The 24,711-nt window shown below is 33.0% G+C and overlaps 2 protein-coding genes across 2 annotated transcripts; one reads left to right on the top strand and one right to left on the bottom strand.

Annotated features, from left to right (window-relative positions):
* Nucleotides 1-974: 974 nt before the first annotated feature.
* Nucleotides 975-5,555, bottom strand: LOC132933223 (uncharacterized). The gene has a single exon (XM_060999537.1). It carries the CDS (start codon nucleotides 5,553-5,555, stop codon nucleotides 975-977), a length of 4,581 nt encoding a protein of 1,526 aa, XP_060855520.1.
* Nucleotides 5,556-23,498: 17,943 nt separating this feature from the next.
* LOC132936792 (uncharacterized) lies at nucleotides 23,499-24,682 on the top strand. Its single transcript, XM_061003554.1, has 4 exons — nucleotides 23,499-23,756; nucleotides 23,995-24,117; nucleotides 24,174-24,370; nucleotides 24,476-24,682. The coding sequence occupies exons 1-4, from the start codon at nucleotides 23,721-23,723 to the stop codon at nucleotides 24,630-24,632; spliced, it is 513 nt and encodes a 170-aa protein (XP_060859537.1). The 5' UTR covers nucleotides 23,499-23,720; the 3' UTR covers nucleotides 24,633-24,682.
* Nucleotides 24,683-24,711: the final 29 nt, after the last annotated feature.

Genomic DNA, 24,711 nt, shown 5'->3' with positions numbered 1-24,711 from the left:
TTGACTAATATGTCATACCGCGCAATGGCGACAATACTCGTAAAACACGTGACGATTTAAAAACAAAAAAACAACGGCACTACGGACGCCTTCTTCCTGTAGCGCATGACGTGTAGAGTCCGTGATAAAACGAATTGACGACGAAAAACCGGCCGTTGGCCGGCACTGGGCTGCGCATGCGTGTCACGGAACCGGATCATTTTAAAATCGGAATAACCGGCGCGCTCTGGTAGTTAACCGAGTCCCAACATCCTCCCCCGCGTTGAAAGGGTACTTTCAAAACCGATACTTCTCGGTCAGACCATATCATTGTACAACTATTAAGTAATAAACAGAAACAAAAATAAACCTATGACAATTCAAATACAAAATAATGCATATATACATAAATAATTATACACAGCAAGAAAATTTTATGTTCGGGATGGTGGAAGATGGAACAAATGGAAGAAGGTAAGTTAAGCGTTGTCGGTGGGTAGTTTAACCAACTTTACCACTGGACGTTTCAGTATCCCTTCCGCTGTCTTGACAGTGGCTACACGGACCACTTGGTCAGCACCAGGGTGGACCTCGATGACCCGACCAATTTGCCACATCAAAGGAGGTCGAGAAGGTGAATTTATGACGACGATATCTCCGACACCGAGACTGGGATTTTGATGGAACCATTTCTGTCTACTCTGCAGCGTGTGCAAATACTCCCGATTCCACCGTTTCCAAAATGATTGAAGGGCTTGTTTAATTAACTGCCAGCGTTTGAGGCGATTCTGCGGAATGTCACTGATGTCGTGTTCAGGAATTGCCAAGATCGGTTGTCCGATCAAAAAATGTCCCGGTGTTAGCACAGACAAATCGTTCGGATCGCTTGACATGACAACCAAGGGTCGAGAATTGAGTACACCCTCGATCCGTGTAATCAATGTCGTCAGTTCCTCTAAGGTATGCACCTGATTACCTACAACCTTTTTTAGGTGTTACTTTGTACTTTTGATAGCAGCTTCCCAAATACCGCCAAAGTGCGGAGCTGCAGGCGGGTTAAATCGCCACTGACACGGAACTCGTGCATGCAGAGCTTCTTGGAGTGCTGCGTCTTTAAATAATGTCTTAAGCTGCCTTGCTGCTCCAATGTAATTTGTACCACAATCCGAGTGGATCTGTGCAGGAATTCCTCTACGGGCTACAAATCGATCCAGCGCAGCCATAAAGGCTTCCGTTGACAAATCCGTTACCACCTCCAGGTGGACAGCCTTGGTGGATAGACAAATAAATAACGCAAGATACGCCTTATAAGTCCTTGAATTACGGCGTTGACTTTCTTTAACCGTGAATGGACCTCCGTAGTCCATCCCGACATTTGTAAATGGTCGACATTGTTGGACTCTTGCTGAGGGTAAATCTGCCATCACTGGTTGGGGAGCGGCAGCCTTGTATCTGACACACACTGTACATTTAAATATAACTTGCCGTATCGCAGCTCGACTGGAAACGATCCAAAAACGTCGCTGAATTAGTGAGGCCACTAGACGCGATCCACCATGTAAAGTGTTCTGATGGTAGTGTTGAATAATGATGTAAGCAAGGTGAGACGACTTTGGTAACAAGATAGGGTGTTTGGCGTCTATGTTCAAGTCCGAATGCTGTAGACGGCCGCCTACTCTAATCACACCGTGAGCATCGACAAAAGGTGCAAGTTGAGCGAGGGAACTCGGGGTGATGACGGAATTTGAAGTTCCTAGTTGGTGGTGCAACTCTGCGTAATATAACCTTTGAGTGTACCTCGCTACCTTTGTCAAAACATTTTCGTACTCCTTCCAAATGATTGGTCCACTCACGACTGGACGTTGTCGAGCCTTGTCGACAAATCGAAGACAATATGCTAGCACCCGTTGCATCTTGCGCAACACAGAAAACCGCTGAATCAAACTATCATCAACCTGTTGAGCTAACAGCACATTTTTCGATGGGCGTTTAAAATCAGGGAGCTCTGCAGGATCTACAATCGATGTGATGGCAACCGGCCATTGCTCTTCCGGATACTGGAGAAATTCCGGTCCATTTAGAAATGATGAACATGCTACCAAGGCATCTGGAAGCAGTCCTCGCGATGCAGGGTCGGCTGGATTATCTGCAGTACCGACGTGAGCCCATTCGCACTGGGGTACGAGATTGCGTATTTTCGATACTCGGTTTGTGACAAAGATTTTAAATAGCCTTTGTTCAGCTGTGAGCCACGATAAAACAATAGTTGAATCTGTCCATGCCCGGACACGTGTGATCTTGATTCTGCCCTGTAAAACTTTCAAACGTAGAGACAAGAGACGTGACAACAAGAGTGCGGCACAGAGCTCTAGCCGTGGTATGGTTAATGACATATCCATTGATGATGACTTCAGTGGTGCAACCTTTGTTTTACATGCCAGGAAATACAATCGGACATTATCACTCTGGTCTACCACACGCAAATACACTGTTGCCGCATATCCAACCTGAGACGCGTCAGCGAATCCTAGTAATTGTATATCTTGACTGTTGACTACTGCAATGTGTCGTGGTAACGACAAGCATGCTAAGTCCGGCAGCTTATCGATGAAACCTTGCCACAACGATGTCAAAGCTGATGAAAGTGGTGCATCCCAATCTAATTTTTTCATCCATAGCCTCTGCATTAAACACTTGGCCCAGAAAACCATCGGACCCAACGCGCCGATTGGATCATAAAAGCGAGCAACAGTTGATAATACTGACCGTTTTGTAGGAGTAACTTGACTTATCGTCGAATGATAGCCGAATGTGTCAAGTACAGGGTCCCAATGTACTCCTAAAACTTTGACGGCCTGTTCCCTAGTTGGCTCTATCCATGGTGTCATAGCCCGGTCTTCAATGTCGATAGTGTTCAAAATCTCGGGACAATTGCTAGCCCATTTTTTCAGGCTAAATCCACCTCGATTTAACAAGTCGATGATTTGGATTTTTGCTGCTAAAACGTCCTCTAAAGTGTCAGCGCCAACGAAAATATCATCCACGTATGTATCAGTTAACAGGACATCGTGGACGAGTGGAAATTCAGGTCCATCATCCATATTGAGCTGTTGTAGGCATCGAATCGCTAAAAACGGAGCCGAACTTACGCCATATGTGACCGTACACAACTCATACTCCTGTACCTCGTCACTAGGCGAATTGCGCCATAGTATATGTTGATAAACTCTATCTGGTTCATGTAGACATATTTGACGGTACATTTTAGTGATGTCGGCTGTAAAGACAAATTTGTGTAGTCGACTGCGCAACAAAACATCACCGATTTCTGTCTGAAGCTTTGGTCCAGTCACCAAGCAGTCATTTAATGAGACTCCGGATGAAGACTTAGCTGAGGCATCAAACACCACACGAATCTTCAGTTCCTCATTACACCGTTTAACTACAGGATGGTGAGGTATAAAATATTTGCCTGGCTCGGTCGCTAACTTCATATGTCCTAACGATCTGTAATCATCCATGAAGGCCCGGTAGGCAGTATATAATTCCGGATTCTTTTCAAGGCGACGTTCTAAATTATACAATCGGTTCAGAGCAGAAGTTCTGGATGACCCTAAAACGACCGATTTCTCATCTTGACATCCGATGTCAGCTGTATCCGGGAAACATACTATTGTTCGAAACGGTAAACCAACATAAAATCGACCGGTGGCGTCTCGTTTCGTGGTTTTAACAAACCAGTCTTCACATTGCTTGTCTTGTGTAGTTGGCATTGTTGACTCTGTGGGTTCCTCTACTGTCCAAAAACGCTGCATCAATTCTTCGATCGGAGGGGTTGTACTAATTGACAGAGACGTAAGCGGAGTATGTGTGTTATCCTGTAACGCACCAATTATGACCCAACCTAATTGTGTATTCATCGCTGATGGTAAGCCTTCGGTGTGTATAACGTCAGCTCTAGATTGAATGACGGACGGATATAAGTCTCCTCCAATCAACATATCTACTGGCGCAGGGTGATCAAATTGAGGGTCGGCAAAGACAAGATGACGATAACGATCTCGTACCTCAGCTGGCAAAACCCTGTTAGGCATCGTTGACATAATTCGAGGTAAGACAATGACGTTGGTTCCCTTAAATTCGGGAGCGTCGGCTTGTACAGGAACAAAATTAAAATTAGTTTGGCCTTTGACAGTAGTAACCGGTTGTTGGGAAAGTCCGATGACCTCAACAGGACACTTCCTTCGAGTCAAACCTAACCGATTGACACAATCCACTGTCATTGCGGACACCTGTGATCCACTGTCTAACACTGCCCTGACTGCTTGTAAAACTCCTGTATTGTCACGAACCCTGACTACGACAGTTCCTAACAAAACAGTGGTTTCAGTATGTGTAACTCCCGAAAACTGTGTTGCATTACAACTTGTAGTGGCTCGTTCGGAGTTGTCATTTGTCTTATCGGTATTCGATTTTGTAATATCGTCTGTCAAGTGTAGTAATGTACTATGTTTACTCGAACATATACGGCACGTAAAAGACGTAGGACACGCATTGCTCATGTGTCCACTGTTCAAACAAACAAAACATAATTGATTTTTATTGACAAAATCACGGCGACTGCTAACTGGTTGTTTTCGGAATCCAAAACACTTGTAAATTGCATGAAGATGTCCACAAAACAAACACTTTTTTGTCTTGGCCGGGGTGACCGCGGCTAACGATGTCTTCTCGGACTTCTTGCCCTGGATCTTCTTAGTCGTTGTCTTCCCTACGGTCCTTTCATTGTTTTCTACATAACTAATGCCAGAACTACTGCCAACGTTTTCCAAAACGTTACATCGTTGTGATACGAAATCTAATAATGAGTTCAAGTCAGGTATTTGATTTTTAGCGACAGTAGCTTCAAATAATCGTCGTGTCATGGGATCAATAACCCGTGAACCGATGTAGAATAGTAAAAAACCAGCAAAGTCACTAACTCCAAGAGCTTGTATAGCTGATACATTTTCCCGAAAAGTGTTGACGAACAATGAAAGTGAAGCCGGAGATTCCTTTGTTAACGGCGCAAATGCAAATAATTTTTCAATGTGCGCAGTAACTAATAAGCGTTTATTGTCGTACCGATCTTTGAGTGCGTTCCAAGCAATAGAATAATTGTCGGCTGTAAGTGGGACTGCTTTTACTATTGTTAACGCTGGACCTAATAAATAGCACAACAGATAATGGAAACGCTCAATGTCCGTGTAATGTTCGTTGACGTGCACCAAAGAAGTAAACATATCACGGAAGGAACACCATTCAATGATATTTCCATCAAATTTAGGAATCTCTATTCTCGGTAAGACAAGTGATTGTACAGAAGTCTGCCTATTATTATTGCGCAGCGTGGCTATCGAATTATTCGGTTTTAACTTTGCTACTATCACATTAATTTGATCACACATTGATTGCATTGTTTCGGTGACATCCTCATCTACTCGTATAAACTCGTCTACTTCGTCGGTCTCAGCAAATACTGACAGAATATGTTTTTGTTCATTATTGAAAGTAATGACAAGTTGATCTAACGACATAATTCGAGCTTCTAACGTAGGACGATTTTCGGAATTAATTACGGCATCATTAGCAATGCTCAATATTTTATTAATTGACCGTAACGCGACGTCTCGTGCTGCACGCGCGCGCGTTAACTCGACCCTTTTTTGTTCATTGTTAATTTGTTGTTGATTTTTTCTCGTCATTGTAAATGATGTAGTACCTAACCACCTAACAACGCAAAACAACCTAACAAGACCAAATAAAAATAACAAGGATGCTAATAGGATAAACAAATAATAATATCCTACAAAAATAATACACTAACACTCTAACAGTAATTTATTGATAGCTATCCGGCCCGAAGGACCAAATGTTTGTCGCGAATTCCGGTTCACTTGAACTCGGGTGAAAACTCGACTATATTAGGCTGGGTGCTATCTAATTTAGTATAAGATAAATAAGGATATAATGATAGTGGACTGTATAATTTATTTCTCTCCCTTTGAATAATAATTAATAAAATACAACGTAGACTTAATGCTATGTTAGTCCTATCACATCGCATAACAACATAAAATAATAATAATTAATCACGGAACGTGATATTGGGTTATCAAACTATTACAATAATAAGGTATGATACGTCTGACCTGGGTACCGGTCGGTTGCTGTCCTGTACTGGTCGGGGTCGATGTATCTGCACCGGAAGACTGGGGAACGTGACGATCTACGACGGCGACACTACTGACCCAGTGCGACTAACATCGCACACGTGAATTGAAATTAATGAGGATAACTTGCGATCACTCACCCCTTTCTATAATGCGAACACCAATTTTACTGTTCGAGCATGTAGAATGTGAGAGCGAGAATACGATCGAAAGTTCTTACAACGCGAATGTCGTTTATTCGAGCGTGTAAGAACCTATAAGGCGGCACATCAAACGCGACGCTACAGCACAACGAACGCGACGATACGGCACAACGAACCAGCGATCGCACTTATTGAGGAGAAAAAAGACGACTCTCGTATGTGGTACGTCAACTACATACAACGATAGACAATATAAACTTGACTAATATGTCATACCGCGCAATGGCGACAATACTCGTAAAACACGTGACGATTTAAAAACAAAAAAACAACGGCACTACGGACGCCTTCTTCCTGTAGCGCATGACGTGTAGAGTCCGTGATAAAACGAATTGACGACGAAAAACCGGCCGTTGGCCGGCACTGGGCTGCGCATGCGTGTCACGGAACCGGATCATTTTAAAATCGGAATAACCGGCGCGCTCTGGTAGTTAACCGAGTCCCAACAATGATATTCAATTTTTGTAATCTTAGAATCCGTTTCGTACTGTGAAGTTATATCCAAAATATCACTTTCAGGCATTTTGCTTTAATTGATAGCCCAGAGCTTGCAAAATTTTTTTATTCTTCACTGTCAATTTTTTTATTTTATTTGATGTTACTGGTAGCACTTTAGTCTTATGACTAGTTGTACTGATCCGATGTAGTGGGCTTATATTGAATTTTAATCCCATCTCAAGACCCGCAACGTTTAATGTGTAACACAATTGTCAATCAGATTATGATCTTGATCAACTAACTGAACGGTTATCGTATCAATATTTGTTTTATTCAATTTGTAATATATTAAATTTGATGGTGACTGTACTACTTTCGATCCTGTCGTTTCACTAGGGAAAAACTCATAAATCGAATGACTTTGAAGATGGTTGTTGAATGATCCTTGAGCTATATTGCACATTACTTTTATAGAATTAATTGTGTTTAAATTCACAGCTTTTTCTGATCTATGAGTTTCATATTCTGGCTTATATTCTCGTCTTTCAAAACCCAATACAGGTGCTATGCTATGTAAAATTTCAAAGTGTAGTATTCCATTACATTTTATATATGATCTAAAACCGTTAGGATCAACTGAAATGTCAAATGTTAAATTAGTTTTGAATTTTTCATTATAAATATTTATTTGTTCCATAACTCGATGCTTAATATCTTTAATTTCATAACATCCCTCTTCCAGTTTAATATAACACCACATACGATCATTATTATTATTATTATAGTCAACTACTTGTATAGCAAATTTATTATTATTAGGGCTAGGATTTTAATGACCCAAAAAACCTAAAAAAATGACATTAAAATAACCTAAAAATGACCTAAAAAAATGACCTTAAAATAACCTAAAAATGACCTTAAAAAATGCCCAAAAGATAAAAAATGATTTTAAAATGTTATAAAATGCATTATAATTATTAATTAATATTTCGGTAAAAAATTATTTAAATTATAATATTATAAAAAATGTTAATTTAGGATTTTCTTGAAATTATTAATAAAGTTTGAAGTTTGGACTTATCATGCAACGGCCAGCTTAAAATTTTCTGAAAAAAACAACAAAAATACTATAAAATAAAAAATATATACGTATATTTTTTTTATTCTGAAAATTACGTTTAAATTGTATTGTGGCATTGGACAATCAGTAGCTCCTTCAAATTTTCGAATACAAATGACCGCCGATTATCTGCTAGCAATGTTTTGTAGCATGAAAAACTTCTTTCCACATCCACAGAAGTAATCGGAGCAAATTTCATGTACGTGATCGATATTGAACTCATCAGGGAAATGAGCCGTGTCTGATTCATTTCCATCAATTATTTTTGATATTTTACTTAACGTTTCAAATCCAGTATTTTTCTCCAACACCATTTTTAATTTGTTTTGTATAGCTATGCCAATTTCGTTTTTAGATTGTTGAATTGTCTGTCGGAAATCGACCACTATTTTTATAGAGTCTTTTAGTGACAAATCCGAAGTTTCTAAACGGTTGATAGACTCGGGCAATGAGCTAAAATTAGTTTTTATGTAAATTAAATTACATTTTAGAGTTTGATTGTCGATCAAATCTTGGACTTTAGCTATGGCAGTGGCTTCTTCTCTACTCAATTCTCTCATAACATTTTTGATTGAACTTAAGTGTTCACAGTAATATAGAAATGCGTTTATCCATGTTCCCCACCTAGTTATCACAGGGTTAGGTGGTAAAGGTATATTGGGTGCAAAAGTTTTAAAAATAAGAGTACGAGATGGAGCTTTTAAAAATACTTTCTTCATATTTGATATGAATTCGTCTACTAAAGGGAAATATTTTCTAATTTCTTCCGATACTCTATGAAGAGCATGAGCCAAACACGTAACATGTTCCATATTTGCATACAATAGCTTTAAAGATCTGGCCGCTTTCACCATGTATGGAGCTGCATCAGTTACAAATAAAAGTACATTTTCACGTTTTACTCCATCAGGCCATAAAAGTAAAAGAGATTTATCGAAAAATCTAGCAATTGTTCCATGATTAGCTTTTTCCAGGCATTCGGAATTTAAAAGAAAAGTTTTACCTGGATGATCAATTTCCAACGTTCCAATTATTGCATTAGCAACATATCGACCAGCTGCATCCGAAGTTTCATCTATTGAAATCCAAATTTTTTTCCCCGAGGCATATATTTTTATTTTATTCATAGTTTCTTCGTAACATTTATTTACGTAATTTTATCTTAATGTAGACGAGTCCGGAATTGTTTTATTTGTATAGTTTTCAAGAAAATTTCGTAAAATCGGATGAGATAATTTATGTAACGGTATATTTGCACTTAAAAATGCCCTGCAAAAATCTAGATTAAAATTAGAATTTCCGTACTCAGAATACATTGGTTGTGTTAAAGAAGTCGTTTGCTCGTTTCGTTTTTGAATACCACGTAAATGTTTATCGCGTGTAATATGTTGCTGAATTGTATATTTTTTATCTGCTGCAACTTTAACTTCACAGACTTTACAAAATAACACCAAACCATCGGTAGAAAAGACGTCGGCGCCAAATTCCGAAATATAAAGCCGCATACGACTCGATTGCGATGATTTTTGTTTCGGCATATTTCGTTACAAGCACGATACGCAATCCCAAAAGTAAAGACACTAACTAAATAGGTATTTAACAAAACCATACGTAGGTACACTCCACACCACTGTCATCTAATTGTACGATTAAGATAACTCGTGGTATCGAAGTTTATTGTTGTAATATATAAGTGGTTTAATTATCGATAACGAGTATTAACACACTACTACACACTGTACTCTCCACATCACTGTCATTTAATTTAACGATTAAGATAACTCGAGGTATCGAAGATTATTCTCTATACTATCTCTATAATTGAAATATTGAATAAGATATTATTTCTGTTACAAATTCAAAACTATTATCGAGAACATCTAGTGTAAATGAAAATGTATAAAAATATTACCTAGATTTCAAAAAAGTATAAAAAATGCCCGTAAAATTGAAAAAATGACCTAAAAATGCTAAAAAATGACCCTAAATCATTAAAAGTACAAAAAATGCAAAAAAAAGCAAAATAAAAACTATAAATTTGGTCTCGTATATGACCAAATCACATTTTGTGCTTGAAAAGCTATGTCCTGTAAATCCTAAAACAAAATGCAAAATCCTATACTATCCTAGCCCTAATTATTATCTTTGTTAATATTCGGGAATAAATTAAATGTCTGTAAACATAACAAAGCAATTTCTGAGTCTTCGTAAAGGTTTATAGACGGAAAATAATTTGTAGATAATATGGTTGTGTTCCCGGTTAAACTTAAAGTAACTGACTCGTACATCCTGATATCTGAGATACAAATTTAATAATGAGACTCGTAACGTTTAATATGCAGAACAACTGACAATGTCTCATTAAAGTTGTCGATCGGATTATTGTTTTGATCAACTAGCTGCACAGTTATTGAATTAATGTCTGTTTTGTTTAATCTGTAATATATCAAATTTGGTGGTGACTGAACTACTTTCGATCCAGTTCTCCCACTAAGGAAAAACTCATATATTGAATGACTTAGAATTTGGTTGTTGAATGATCCATGTGCTATATTACACATTACTTTTATAGAGTTAATTGTGTTTAAATTAGCAGCTTTTCCCGATCGATGTGCTTCATACATTGGTTTATAGGTTCTCTTTTCAAACCCAAAAACAGATGCTATACTGTTTGGAATATCCAACATTAGTATTACATTGCATTTAAAGTATGTTCTAAAATCAACAGGATCAATAGATACGTTGAATGTTAGCTGTGTTCTAAATTCATTATTAAAGTGAAATAACTTTTTTTTAATTTTGTTGTTAATATCTTCAATTTCATAACACCCTTCTTCCAAAATAAAGATAAACGTTTTTAGAATAAATCTATTACTTGTTGAAGGAATTACCTCTATCTCCATCCGGTTACTAGTAGAATTTATGTTTGGAAATAAATTACGTGTTTGTAAACATAACAAAGCTATTTCTGAATCCTCGTAAACATTTAGGGACGGAAAATAATTCGTTGATAATATAGTTGTATTTCCAGTCAAACTTAATGTAACAGATTCATACATTGTAAAAATTCAAGACATAAATGACCGCAGTTAAATGTATTGAAATCTTGATAGTTAGAATAGTTGTATACTATTTTAAACTCATGAAAATATTGTTGTAATTCAATTGGTGGTGGTAAATCACCAAAGCTATCGAAATAAACAACTTTGTCCTTATTTTTATAAAACGCTACCCAATGACTTCCGTCGCCTGAAGATATATCCAAGTTTAATACACCACATTCAATCGTATGCGGTTTTTTAGGTAAGTTATCACGTGAAAAGACTCCACGGAAATGATTGATTTTCAACTTTCCGACATATTTTATAATCTCTTGAGACGAAAGCGGTCTGTTAGGTAGCGTGATCATCAGTTTTTTTTTCTTAACCTATTTTTGTTTGATTTCAAACCACTGCCTTTTTTTCTTTTTGAATTTTGAACAGCATTATACACACTAGCACCTCCAGACATCAAACTACCAAGTGCCGACAATCCTGCAAATATAGGTATTAAGGGAATTACACCTCCTGACTGTCTCGGTGCTAAAATCAGCCTTTTACCACCATTCTTTTTCTTTGAGATTCTTTTTTTTTTCGCTGCTAGTATACCATTTGTTTTTATAGCACGTTTCCGTTTACAACCCATACCTATTTTTCTTTTAGCTTTCATTGCGTTTGTTACTGCGTACGCAACTAATTTCTCTTTTCTAGGTGTATCTTTTGATGAAAATCTCTCCCAAGCACGATTTTCTAGCACTTTATCAGCTTTATGTCTATCGTCTAAATTTTTACTCGTTGCATACACAATATCGTGATCACGACAAGCAGCATCCAATGGGTTTATTCCTTTATCACCACGATCTAGTCTCTTTGTTAATTTTGTATTTATAAGAGTGTTTACAAATCCTTTTCCAGTCTTGTCTGACTTACACTTGCGAGTTGATCACGCCATCTATAACTGGCTATAAATTTAAAAAATCTAGAGTATTTATATGAAAATAATATGAATTTGATTGAGCAGAAAGATAAATTAGATGTTATAAATGTAGATGTTCAGGTAGTAAAAAAACCATCAAGACATGGTTCGTTATTACCCGATACTATACGTGCTATACTAGTTGGCCCCAGTGGTTCAGGAAAAACAAATATAATGTATAATCTGATCACACATGCAAACGGGTTAAGATTTGAAAATATTTATTTATACTCAAAAACCTCTAATCAGGAAAAATATGTTTTATTGAAAAAAATAATAGATGATATAAAGGGTGCTGATTTCTTCATATTTACGAGCGCTGATAAGGTTATAAAACCAAACTTAACCAAGAAAAATTCCATCATCATTTTTGACGATGTGATATGTGGCCCACAGTCCGTAATTAGAGAATACTTTAGCATGGGTAGACATTCGGGTGCTAGCTCTGTATTTTATTTAGCACAGACATATTCTAAAATGACCAAACAGCTAGTAAGAGATAACGCAAACTTCTTAATAATACTGAAACAAGATGATACAAATTTACGACATATATTCAACGATCATTCATCTACAGATATTGATTTCTCAGAATTTCGTAAAATTTCTCATTTATGTTGGAATCGTAGTGATTTTGGGTTTATGGTCATCGATAAAACTCGGGAAATGAATGAAAGAAGGTATAGATGTGGTTTTCATACGTTCATTAAAATAAAATAATTTTATATGCTTATACTCATATATAAATATGCTGTCACACAGTTATTATCTGCATAGTGTTATCGGTAGTCACACGATACAGGTATATTACATTTATTATTTACAATGAACAAAGAAAAAGTCTTATTGGAAAATTTAATAGCATCAAAAAAAAATATTAAACGAAAAATAATGGAAATGAAACGCGGTGTTATAGATTCTGAAAACTATTTCCGTGAAGCATTTAAGCAATAATTGAACCATTGAGTACACATACAAAACAAAATGAAATATGGAACACACAGTCAACTGAGCTAGAAAATAAATCAGAAACCTCATGTACTAGTGAAGATGATGATGATAACGAATTAAATTCACCATTTGAAAATTTTTTAAATAACCGTCCTAAATCAACACGTTATGATAAATCCTATGGTTTGCATTATGATAAAGATAGTGATTCGTATAAAATAGGAAAACACTCTGCAACTTTTAGTCACGGTAAATTATTGCTGCTTAATAAATATTATAAATTTACACCAGGACTATGGTCTTTATTATGTGAGAAGGAACCAAAAAAAACAACTATAGAAGATATAGAATCTTATTACAATATTTTGAAAACTTCTGGAGTCCATTTAAAAGCAGATGGAAAACCTAGAACCTCGAGGTACCATAAATGGATGACTGTTGTAAAACCGTTGTATGATCGAATGAAAATGGAGGAAAAACAGTTTAACGAAGAGATAGCTAAAATTAATGAGAATACAACTCCTCGAATTAGCTTAAAATCATTTAACAATACTTTACCTTCTACTCCTTTTGGGTTATTTAACGCTAAACGTAGAAAAATAACACAAGAAAATGAACCATTTGATTTTAATCAATCAGCAAGCAGTTTTTCACCTGCAGATCACATGTCTACAGATATGATTAATTTTACTTCATCACCTGATCCTAAGACAGGCAGAGGTTTATATAAAGATGTATTACCTCAAACACAATTAGTTTATTATGACGATCCGAATGAGCTAGTAACTAGATTAAATCTTCTGACATCATCACAAAGTGTTGGTAATACTGGTGTCAATAATGAAATTATATCTATTTTAGAAGAACTGCGTGAGAGAAATATTATAGTATAATGTCAACCTTAGAGAGTATAGCTAATGAGCTACATCGACCAGCGAGAAAAATATTTCCTAGACGTAGTGTGGTAACACGGTTTATTGACGACCTCTGGCAAGCTGATTTAATGGATATGCAATCTCATTCTAAAAAAAATTATGGTTTTAAATTCATATTAATTGTTATAGACACATATAGCAAATATGTATTTGTGGAACCGCTGAAAAATAAATCAGGTAAAGAATGTACAAAAGGAATGTTTAATATATTGAAAAAAGCTAAACCAAAATTTTTACAGACAGATAATGGTACAGAATTTTACAATGTCCAATTCCAAGATTTAATGAAAAAATATAAAATTAAACATTACAGTTCATACAGTGTTATCAAATGTTCAATCGCGGAACGTGTGATTCGAACTCTTAAAAATAATATATATAGACATTTTACTGCAACAGGCACATGGCATTGGTACAATACAATATCAAAAATTATACATAACTATAATAACACAAAACACAGAACAATCAAATGTACACCTAGTGAAGCTCGAATGGATACAAACAGAATTAAATTTAACACATATATAAATTCTGAAACATTGTATAAACCAAAATTTAAAGTTAACGATAAAGTACGAATATCTAAGTATAAACATATATTTACTAAAGGATATACACCAAATTGGACAACGGAAATATTTACAGTTTCAAAAGTTTTACAGACAAATCCAGTAACTTATTAATTAAAGGATGAAACAGGCAGTATAATTTTAGGTGGTTTTTATGAACAGGAAATTAAATTAACTGATTTTCCAAACACCTTTCTCATTGAACGTATTATAAAAAAAGTTGGGAATAAAATGTTTGTTAAATGGTTAGGTTTTGATTCAAGTCAAAATTCATGGATAACATCATCAGATATTTTAAAATAATGTTTTTTTTTTATGTATAATATTTATTTATTTATTTATTTATTTTTTAATAAAATAAAATATCAGTTTTTTTTACTAAGTCGAATTAATTATTTCACATGATCTCCTGATCCTCATTAGTCTATTTTGAAAACTATATATATATATATCTACAATCGATAAAAACAAAAAGCGTCATCAAGTGGTAAATTAATCAATAATAATACTGCTGTATTTTGTTCCGCTAGATAACGCTTTTAAACTGAGTCATTAAGTTTATGGTGACCATAAGCTAAAGTATTTATCCCGTCATCCATTATATAACGTTTATCATCGTTTGCACTTAGAACAAGTTTGCTCATTGTTTTCGAATGAACAACATGTTTATTTGATTGGATAAAATTCATTTTTCTAAGAGTTTGTTCATCCTTGAGAGTTTTATGGTTTATAAAAGCGTTTAGTATATTCATATAAATGTTAAATTGCATGTGATTTTTAATTATATATTTCTTTACGCCTTTTGCTTTTTTTTTCTCAGCGCCATCTATAGTTTTATAAGCATATAATTTCGGCCTTAATGAAACGAATTCTTTAATTATAATTCCTTTCATTTCATCTTTAAAGAACCCTGGTTGATTTTTATTAATTTCACTAAAGCAACAATGGTCTTTAGGATAATTAGATGTGTCAAAATATGGTAATAAACTATTTTTTAAATCGTCAAAAAAAATTTTTGTTTGGATAGCATACATCAGGGAATCAGTATCCGAATATAAAGAACTAATTTTAGTAATTTAATTGTTTCCTTATGCTGATGAATGGCCATGAGATTCTTAGAAAATATAGTTCTGTCTTTAAAACTAGTTTTCGCCATTAATTTCCTTGCTTTTTGTTCTGAAGAAACCAGTTTTATAGAAGTTCTTGCTCGAACATTCTCCATACATTTACCAAAAACGCTATTAATTAGCAACTTCCAGAAATCCTTCTCAAACTCGTTTTTAGCTTGTACTCTCATAGATGTACATAATTTTATGTATGATGCCATCCATTTACTTTGAGAAAAACGGATAGCTCGATGAATTTTTACTACTTTAAGACCGTGAGAAATTGCTTGTTTTAAATTTTTGTAATGTACAATATAGTTTTTTTTCGGTGATAAGTAGTTAACAATTTCTCAACTTTCGAATTTGGTGGACATTCGTTAAACGGTAAAAACGGGAAATCATTATGATATTTATGTAGATGTTTAGGATACTCAATATCAACTTCTAATATATATCCGACTTCTGAATCATCAGCAATTTTAGTTACATCTATGTTGAGATCGTCAACCCATTCAAAATCTTTAAAAGGTAATTCTGTTAACATAGACTTCCCATACAAATCCACACAATCGAGATATGTAATCCATGTGATCGGTTCATTTGCATTATAGTCCAATCCTTCGATATTTGGTATGTTTGCCTTAACATATCTTTTAGTTGATTGGCATATCCCGCCCCTAATTGATTTTTCGAAAAAAAGCAACATGTTATACTCCTTTAACCTTGATAATTTGACCTTGGTATACTTCAGCATACAGTCAAAAGCAAACCCGGGAGCAGTCATATAATGAGCAGGATCTAGTTCGAGCGTAGATAAACATAAGTCTCTAAAATTTTCGAACACATCGGCTAGTATGCTAACATCAGTTTTATTTAAAAATAAAGATCGCTATATTCACCTAAAGTCTTTATATCAAATTTATGCCATACATTTTTAGCATGTATATAATCTTCATCACTAATTTTCTCGTCTGTTAAAGAGTTATAAAATTCTAGCTTTGATGGCAGAAATGTATCATCTAATTTACTCCAATTATCGACATATTCATAAGGGAAGACTCCTTTTCGTGTAACTAAATCTAGTGCTTCCACAGAAAATATTTTAAGAGTTTCTCTAAATCTCGACTTTTCTTCAGATAAATTTTCCGCAAGTTTACATAATGACTCGCTCATAAAACGGAATGTATCAACAAATTTTATACTAAATTTAGGTGCGATTTCCTTGCTGAAGGATATATATTTTTCTGATGAATTAGGAATAACGTGAATATTTTGATCATCGCAACCGAGTTCTCGAATTATGAAATGACTATCGTACGATAAATTATGAAAGAAAATTGGAATGAATGATGGATTAGTTATCTGGGTAGCGGTGTCGTATGCTATCTACGCACTGAATGTTATCTACACATTGCTATTTACGTATATGAAGATTGTCAATGAATGTTCTTAATTAAAGTTGACAAGTATTTTTCATATCAATAAAAAATGTTTCGAACGTATTTGTTGTGTTTATGGAGCGCCACCATTCTTCTTTAAGCTGCCTTTCCAGCAAATTAGTGGCACCATGCGATTTTATACCATATTTCACCTTTATATATGTCGCCAATAACATTCCATAGTTTGAGTTTCAGCTCCTGTTTGTGGATCAATGAAATTAATTTTATGATTTACGGTATTGTGGATATAGCCATGATCGTTTAAACAGCTGTAAGCTTTCCATTCATCTGAAAAGTCGTCCCTGGCTCAATTTCTCTTTTAATAATTGGAAGCAAAGTGGCGCGGTCTCTTTTTTGAACAATAAACAATCGACGTTCTACTATATTATCACGTCTACAACACATTCCAAACACCCACGGCCCCTGTACGCGTACACCGTAATTTCGATTAGTTATTTCAGTATCAGTATCAGAACTGCTAGATCCTGATTCTACAATTTCTTCTCTAGGTTGACGATCTCCTAGACGTAGGCGACCACTTCCACCAATAGTTAAAAACCCGTGGGATCTAACTTTGTACTTTGTAGAGTGTAGATAAATATTTGTAGATAGCATACGACACCGCTACCGTTATCTGAAAATCACATTCGAGACAAAGACATTGTCTATATTTACCAGTAAAATGACAGTGATCACGAACTTTAATTAAATTTTTTTTTTTAAATGTTTTGAACATTTTTCACATCTTTTAATTCTTTGAAAATGTTTTTCTTCTTTTTCAGTTAATTTACCCATTGGTGTAGCAGTTTCGTAAATTGTTTTGATATTATTTCCGATATCAATCATATTTTCCATAAATGTTTTTGCTGCATTTTCACCTCTATAAATAACCACCTTTCTAGGAATCTTCAACTGTTTTACTAACTCTTTTGGTATAATATCATAGTCGACTTTTACATAAAACCCATAACTCATAATTTCATGTGAATTTGTAATATATGTTTTTTTTTTTTTACAACTCTGAATGAATTCATCAGGTTTTTTAGGAGTTGAAATACATTCGAAGTTCGCATAAATAACAATTGGTATCCAGGGGCGGATCCAGAGTTTGGAGACTGTAGGTCAGGACATTTCAAGGGGCCACTTATTAAAACTAGATTAAAAATCTATACTTGTGTACTGGGTAATAAAACAAAAAAATTCATTTATCGGTACTGTATGTGTGTTTATTTCATTATTAAAATTATAATAGTTTCCTTCTTTTTTTCATCTCTGCAAAAGTTTCAATGACTCTATTGAAATTAATTTTTTCAGCTGTACATTTTTCAATACTAAGTATTGCAAGATTTGACAATTTTTCTTCAGCAATAGTAGAGCGAAGAAACGTCTTAATTAATTTGAGACGACTGAAACTTCTTTCAGCCGTAGCACTACTCACAGGCAGTGTATAAAAAATTTTATATAAAGTAGATAAATTTGGGTACGATGATATCATATAGTTAGTTATCATAAATTTCAAAACATCATTTGTAGAAATATCTTCACAGTCTTTATTTAAATGATAGTAAACAGAGGTAAATGATTCATATTCTAAGATGAGATCATCTTGATCAATATCAATTTTGTAAGTTTCAGAGAGTTTTTTAAGTTGAATAATTGATTTTCAAAAAAATACTTCCTTGGATCAAGACATTCAAATTGCTGAACAATATTTGAAAAATCTTCAAACCTGTGATTTAAAACATTTATAAATGAATCTAAAATTACAAAGTAAGTATTAATTTTAAAACTTTGATCAGCTGATTTATTTAAATCATCCTCTATACCAATTTCATCGAAAATTTTTTTCGTTTTTTTGTTTCGTTGTTCATCAAACTTTGTGGCACCATCAAATTTTTCACACAACGCAATTGAATTTTTTTGAGTTTCTAAAAAATGTTCAGTTGTTCTCATCGATTTAATATTTTCAGAACAAGATGTGATCATATTAAAGGCAGTTGTTAAATCAATTGATGTATTTTGTAAATAATTAGATAATATATAAGCTTTTCCTAATATATTTTTCCACATAAGTAACATAAAACTAAATTTAAGTTTCATAATATGAAAAAGCAAACCTTGTGCCTCTGAAACTGTTTTTGATTTTGTGTTGGATATTTTGCCTTTGCTTATTTGTTTTAGTGTTTTGACAATAGCAGGTAAACTATTATACACTGAATCTACTGCTCGCTTATGACTAGCCCATCTTGTATCAGATAATTTTTTTAATGATAAAATTACACCTTCTACTTGCTTTGCTTGTTCCTCTTTTAAAATATGAAGTCTAGGTAAACTGCTGGTAAGAAATGTATATAAAGTTTCTAATGTGCCAAAAAATGAAACTGCAACAACGGAAGATCTAATGGAATCAATTAAAACCAAATTTAAATTATGAGCGCAGCAATGGATATACAATGCAAGAGGATTTAACTCTTTTACTCTTGATTGTAAGCCACTAAATTGACCAGACATTGTACTTGCTCCATCATAAGCCTGGCCACGGCACTTGGAAAAATCCAAATCATACTTTTCAATACATTTATTTAAAATATTAAAATAATTATTAGCAGAGGCACCTAGTAATTCTTCAAAACAAATGAAATGCTCTCTTATCTTTCCTTCTTGGTCAACAAACCTTAAGCTCAGAGAAAATTGATCATTCTTATTTATATCTATAGTTGAATCAATGATTATAGTAAAATATTTCGCCAATTTTATTTCATATAGTATTAACTGAACAGTTTCATGTGTTGGAAAATCAATACATTTAAAATACTTTTTGTTTCTAACATTTTAAAATATTTCTTATTCAAATAAGTTTTATTCGATCGATTATCAAACTTAGATAGTATTGAATATTTAAAACATTTAGCATCGTTATTTTTTACATTTATAATTGCTCTTTTATCTTTTATATATTCAGGTAGATCTAGATACGTTCATCCTCTGAGAGGATTCACTGTATTAATTCTCAATTGTAATACATCTATAGTTTTAAGGGACCACCCAGATCTTTTCGCTAAAAACTGGTCTTGTTCAGATAATTATTTATTGAACATTCCATTTAGTAATTTATTGAAATCGGATGAATTACATGCAAGTGTATTAGAAGTTTTGAAAGCTATGTCCCGAACTTCTTGAGTGAGTATTCTTTCGTATACGCTATCCACATGTAAATTAAATTTTATAGATGATTGTAAACATGATTCTTTTAACTTTAAAATAAATTTATCTCTAACATAGTTAAAAAAAAGCGTGTAGTCTATAAAATTTAAAGTATTCTTAATCAAAAATGTTTTTGAACATTTCTTAAATCTCTCGATTTCAAATAAACCTTCATCAGAAGATGACATCCGCTCGTGTTTTGTAACCGTTTTTCTTTTCATTATGAAACTGAAAAATAGATTAAATAAAAAAAACATAGGTAAAAGCAATCATAAGATTGTAAATTTATTATAACATCAACTTCTTTTTTTTAAATCTTATGCAAGCAATTCGGAATATTGTTTTCAAAATATAATAAAAGTATTAATTCTAAATTATTACAAAGAAAAAAAGAATTGGTTAATATAATAAGAAATTACTCAGATTCTAATTCTCTTAACCGATTGTTTAGTTCTATTAACCGGCACTGAAGATCTGCTTTACATTCACTTGAATATTTTTCGAAACTATTATGTTCATTTATCAATTTATTTTTAAAAACTGTTTTTTTCTTAATACAATCATTAATTTTTATAAATACTTTTTGAAATGCTTTCCGTTTCCCGATACAATAGCGTTTATTGTCACGCACCTGCTGTTCTACTTCTAGAATTCTGCTTTTAACTACGTTTATTTCTGAGTTCATGATTCTGAAAATTACATAGAATTTCAAAACTAACTGTTAATTGATACGTTTTTTTAAATCTAAACCACTTTTCCTAACATTTTTATTGCATTAGTTTTATTTGAACGATTATCAAACTTATCCAGAATTGATGATATAAAACATTTATTATCCTTCAACAGATATTATATACACAGGAATGATATATTTTATAATTTATTACAATATCATTCGATATATTTTTATAATATAAAATAATAAATAATAACAAAATAATTTATTTGTAAAAACAAATTTTATTTTTTGAAAAACTGAATATTATCAATATTTGTCTAATTGTTCATATAACTCACTAAGACCTTTCTGTATATTTTTTTCACAAAGAAACGCTGTATAATTTGAATTTTTATAATCATTTATCATCATTTGTTTTTCTTCTTCTAATATTGCTCTTGTCGTTTTCAATCTCGCTTTCAGAATCTTTATATTTATATCTCTCAAGTTTTTTCTGAAAGTGACTTTGATTGCATCCATGCCGAGGGTGTTTTCGTTACGTTGTTGTAATATGGAGTTGATTTTTGCCCAGATCAGTGACGACTCCATTTTTTTTTTTTGTTTTTTTTTTTTTTTATTTTATTCTAGAAAAATTGAATAGAAATAAAATAATGTACAATAATAATAATAATTTATTATTTTATTTTATATTTAACTCTTTTATACAAGAAAAAATTGTGTTAATCATAATTTACTAACATGTTTAACACTTAAAAGCTATGGTTCTCCTTGGGAAAATAATAATATTTCTGTTTTTACAACATATTTCCAAGTAAGGACTACTCTTTCTGCTAATTTCCCTACGACTCCGCCTCTACTTCTTAATTTGTTGACCACTAGACCAATTCCAGTGGCTTCTAAAAGTTCTATAGTCATCGGTAGTTTCGAAAGTTTGTATACACATTCATATATTTGTTCGTTGTCACAGGCCTCATCAGCTCTTACGATTTTTCTGGCGTAATGATTAATCACTCTGACTGACCTATATATATATATATATTTATTTATATAAATGTTTCTTTATTAGGTTAGTTCACATATAAATGCTTATATTATTTTATGAAACCAAGTATAATATAAGCATTTATATCAAAATAAAAATTAACTATGATGGTAGATCGTGTATAAATTATAGTTTTCAATGATTATATTTAGTTTGCAGAAATTAACGAATAATTTAATAATAACGTAAATGAAAAAAACAATACTATATTATAAACTATAAAAAAAGAAAATTACATTGAATACCTATATACATAAATATAAACTTATAATATTATTACTAATTATTCATAACAAATTTAAAAAAAAAAATTTTAACCTGATCTAAATCTTTCGCGCTATATCAGCTATAGTATTTTAACATTGATAAAAACAAGGTATCGTGCAACAACTACTAGATAACGGTATCTATAGTTATTATCATGAAAGAGATTGACTATTAAAGATTTTTGAGTTTAGGTAATAATTATCAATATTATTGATGAATGATAAGCCCGATGTTCTATCTTATCTATGTAAATCTATGATAGTATGGTACATCAGTTATCTTCTATACTGTGGACGTGGTGTAATTCATTTTAGTATTATTACTCTATGGTGTAATTATAACGTATTATTGTTACTTGATCATAACTTAACAAAAAAAAGAAAACAGCTTATATTATAGTAGTGACTAAAAGTGAGAGTTGAGAAACCGTCTTTCAACTACTTCTATTTTAATGTTTTTATTTTAAATAATCTATGAAAAAAAATCTTTAAGTCTAAACACTCAATACCCATAGTAATATTATAAAACTGTATTATCATTACAACAATAAATTGTTATTATTCTATTTTATTTTTTAAAAAAAAGAAGTATGATGTTAAATTTAATAAATAACAATAAAAAAAAAAATAGTACTTACATAGCTTGTAGAAATTGAGGTACTTTTTCTAAGTATGATGGCTGGTCTATTTGTTAGAGTTGTTTTGACAATCTTTTGACTGGCTGTTGAAGATGTTTGGTAAACTGCTGGCTGGCTGTTGTTTTGGCGAAGAAGACTGTTCTGCTGCTGGCTGCTCTTGGAACTGCTGTTGCTTGAACTGATGACGATAAGCTAAGAAATTCTGGGTTTTATACCCGAAAATAACCCTCTCTTCTCTCATTAGAATTTTTTGTGATGGATTTAAACATTTCAACTTATTTTACATCCTGTTTTAATATTATAATGGCATTGACATTAAGTAAATGTGAAAACATTTGACTGAGCAGGTTATCTTAGCAGCAATTTAGATTCATATAATATAATTGGTTTTTTGAGAATGAATGTATACATTCCAAGCATTGACATTTAGTAAATGTGAAAACATTTGGCTGGACAGGTTATGTTAGCAACAATTAAAATTCATATAATGTAATTGGTTTTTGAGAATGAATGTATACATTCTAATTTATTTTAAATCCTATTTGTAATAATTTAAATTCATGTAATGTAATTTGCTGTTGTATATGAACATGTTTCAGCACCCATCTAAGGTTATTGTAGAAATTTATTCAAGGAGGGTATTGACTATGGTAAAAGGTGAATGTCATAAACATTTGGCTGGGATAGGTTATGTTAGCGTCAATTTAAATTCATGTAATGTGATTTTGCTGTTGTACCTGTATGTTCATGTTTTAGCAGGTTTCTATAATGTAAGGCTATGACCATTTGTATACTTAATTATTGAAGTAGTGGTAAAAATCTGTGTATAAAAGACAGAGGGAATTCTCTAATATTCACCAGTCTTCAAGATTTCATCCCAGGACAAGAAGCTCAGTTCAACAGAAATACTACCAAAAATAAAATGTCGTACCGTACAATTGCTTCAACTGATTCAGAGGTTAGTAACTACTTAGTAAATATCTTATAACCATAGAAAATTGGAGGCCGGTCGTAACACCACTCAACGCTATGGTTATAATTCTTAAAATAATATTAAATGACTGATTATAACATAGTATATTGGAAGTGCGTCGTAACATTACTCAACGCTTTGGGTATAATTCTTGGGACATAGAAAAAATATATAATGGAAAAAAAGCAGTAAAAAATAATATACTATGTTTTATGTTTCACAGAATGAACATTTTAGCGAATCAATTGATATAAGACCGTCTTTTTCAAAAACAAAACCTGGATCAAAACGTTCTGCAGAAAAAACAAGTGTTAAAAAACCTATGAAAAAGAAGCAGAATAAAATGGTAATAAAAATAATATTTTTTCCTAATGATAGCATAAATAATTTATTTTTTTATAGAATGCATCATACAGAGATAATATCAGCGAACGCTTGAGATCAGAAGATTTTGATGTTGAAGTATTTAATTCGCTAACATTCAGACAAGGAGATGGCGTTGTGACAATAAAGACGCCTTTTGAAGAAAAAGGAAAGGATCTTTGGGTGCTAAGTCATTATAAGGTTACTAACATCGAGAATGTGCCAGTAAAGGACAGGTAAATACATTGGTTTAAATTTAAAAACTATTGCTGAATCTGTTTTTTTTTTTACTGATTTTATTTACTTCTTTTGTTTTTAAATAAAATAATTTGTTGTAATAGATGGAAGTTCAGTGAAGCTACTGTTAGATTGTACACGACCGACGAATCAAAAGATCAAACACTTCATACTGGTCTTAATGAGACAATGCAAATTATATTTGATAAATTACTAACCGATCCAAAGCGTCAAACTATTAAAAGCAAGACGGTTGTTTGATTATTATACGGAAAAATGAGTTTCATTTAATAAAACAAAATATTATTATACATGTATGTTTTTATTTGTTCAATACTCA

This window comes from Metopolophium dirhodum, chromosome 1 (assembly GCF_019925205.1).
Source record: "Metopolophium dirhodum isolate CAU chromosome 1, ASM1992520v1, whole genome shotgun sequence".
Taxonomy (NCBI): domain Eukaryota; kingdom Metazoa; phylum Arthropoda; class Insecta; order Hemiptera; family Aphididae; genus Metopolophium; species Metopolophium dirhodum.
The sequence above is the reverse complement of the archived record's forward strand: the minus strand, read 5'-3'. Positions and strand labels throughout refer to the sequence as shown.

Excerpts from the sequence above, each read along its gene's own strand:
- LOC132933223 (XM_060999537.1), bottom strand. The coding sequence starts at position 5,555 with ATGTCGTTAGATCAACTTGTCATTACTTTCAATAATGAACAAAAACAT.
- LOC132936792 (XM_061003554.1), top strand. The coding sequence starts at position 23,721 with ATGTCGTACCGTACAATTGCTTCAACTGATTCAGAG. Across the intron at positions 23,757-23,994 it reads TTGCTTCAACTGATTCAGAG|AATGAACATTTTAGCGAATC; the intron begins GTTAGTAACTAC and ends TATGTTTCACAG. Across the intron at positions 24,371-24,475 it reads AATGTGCCAGTAAAGGACAG|ATGGAAGTTCAGTGAAGCTA; the intron begins GTAAATACATTG and ends TTGTTGTAATAG.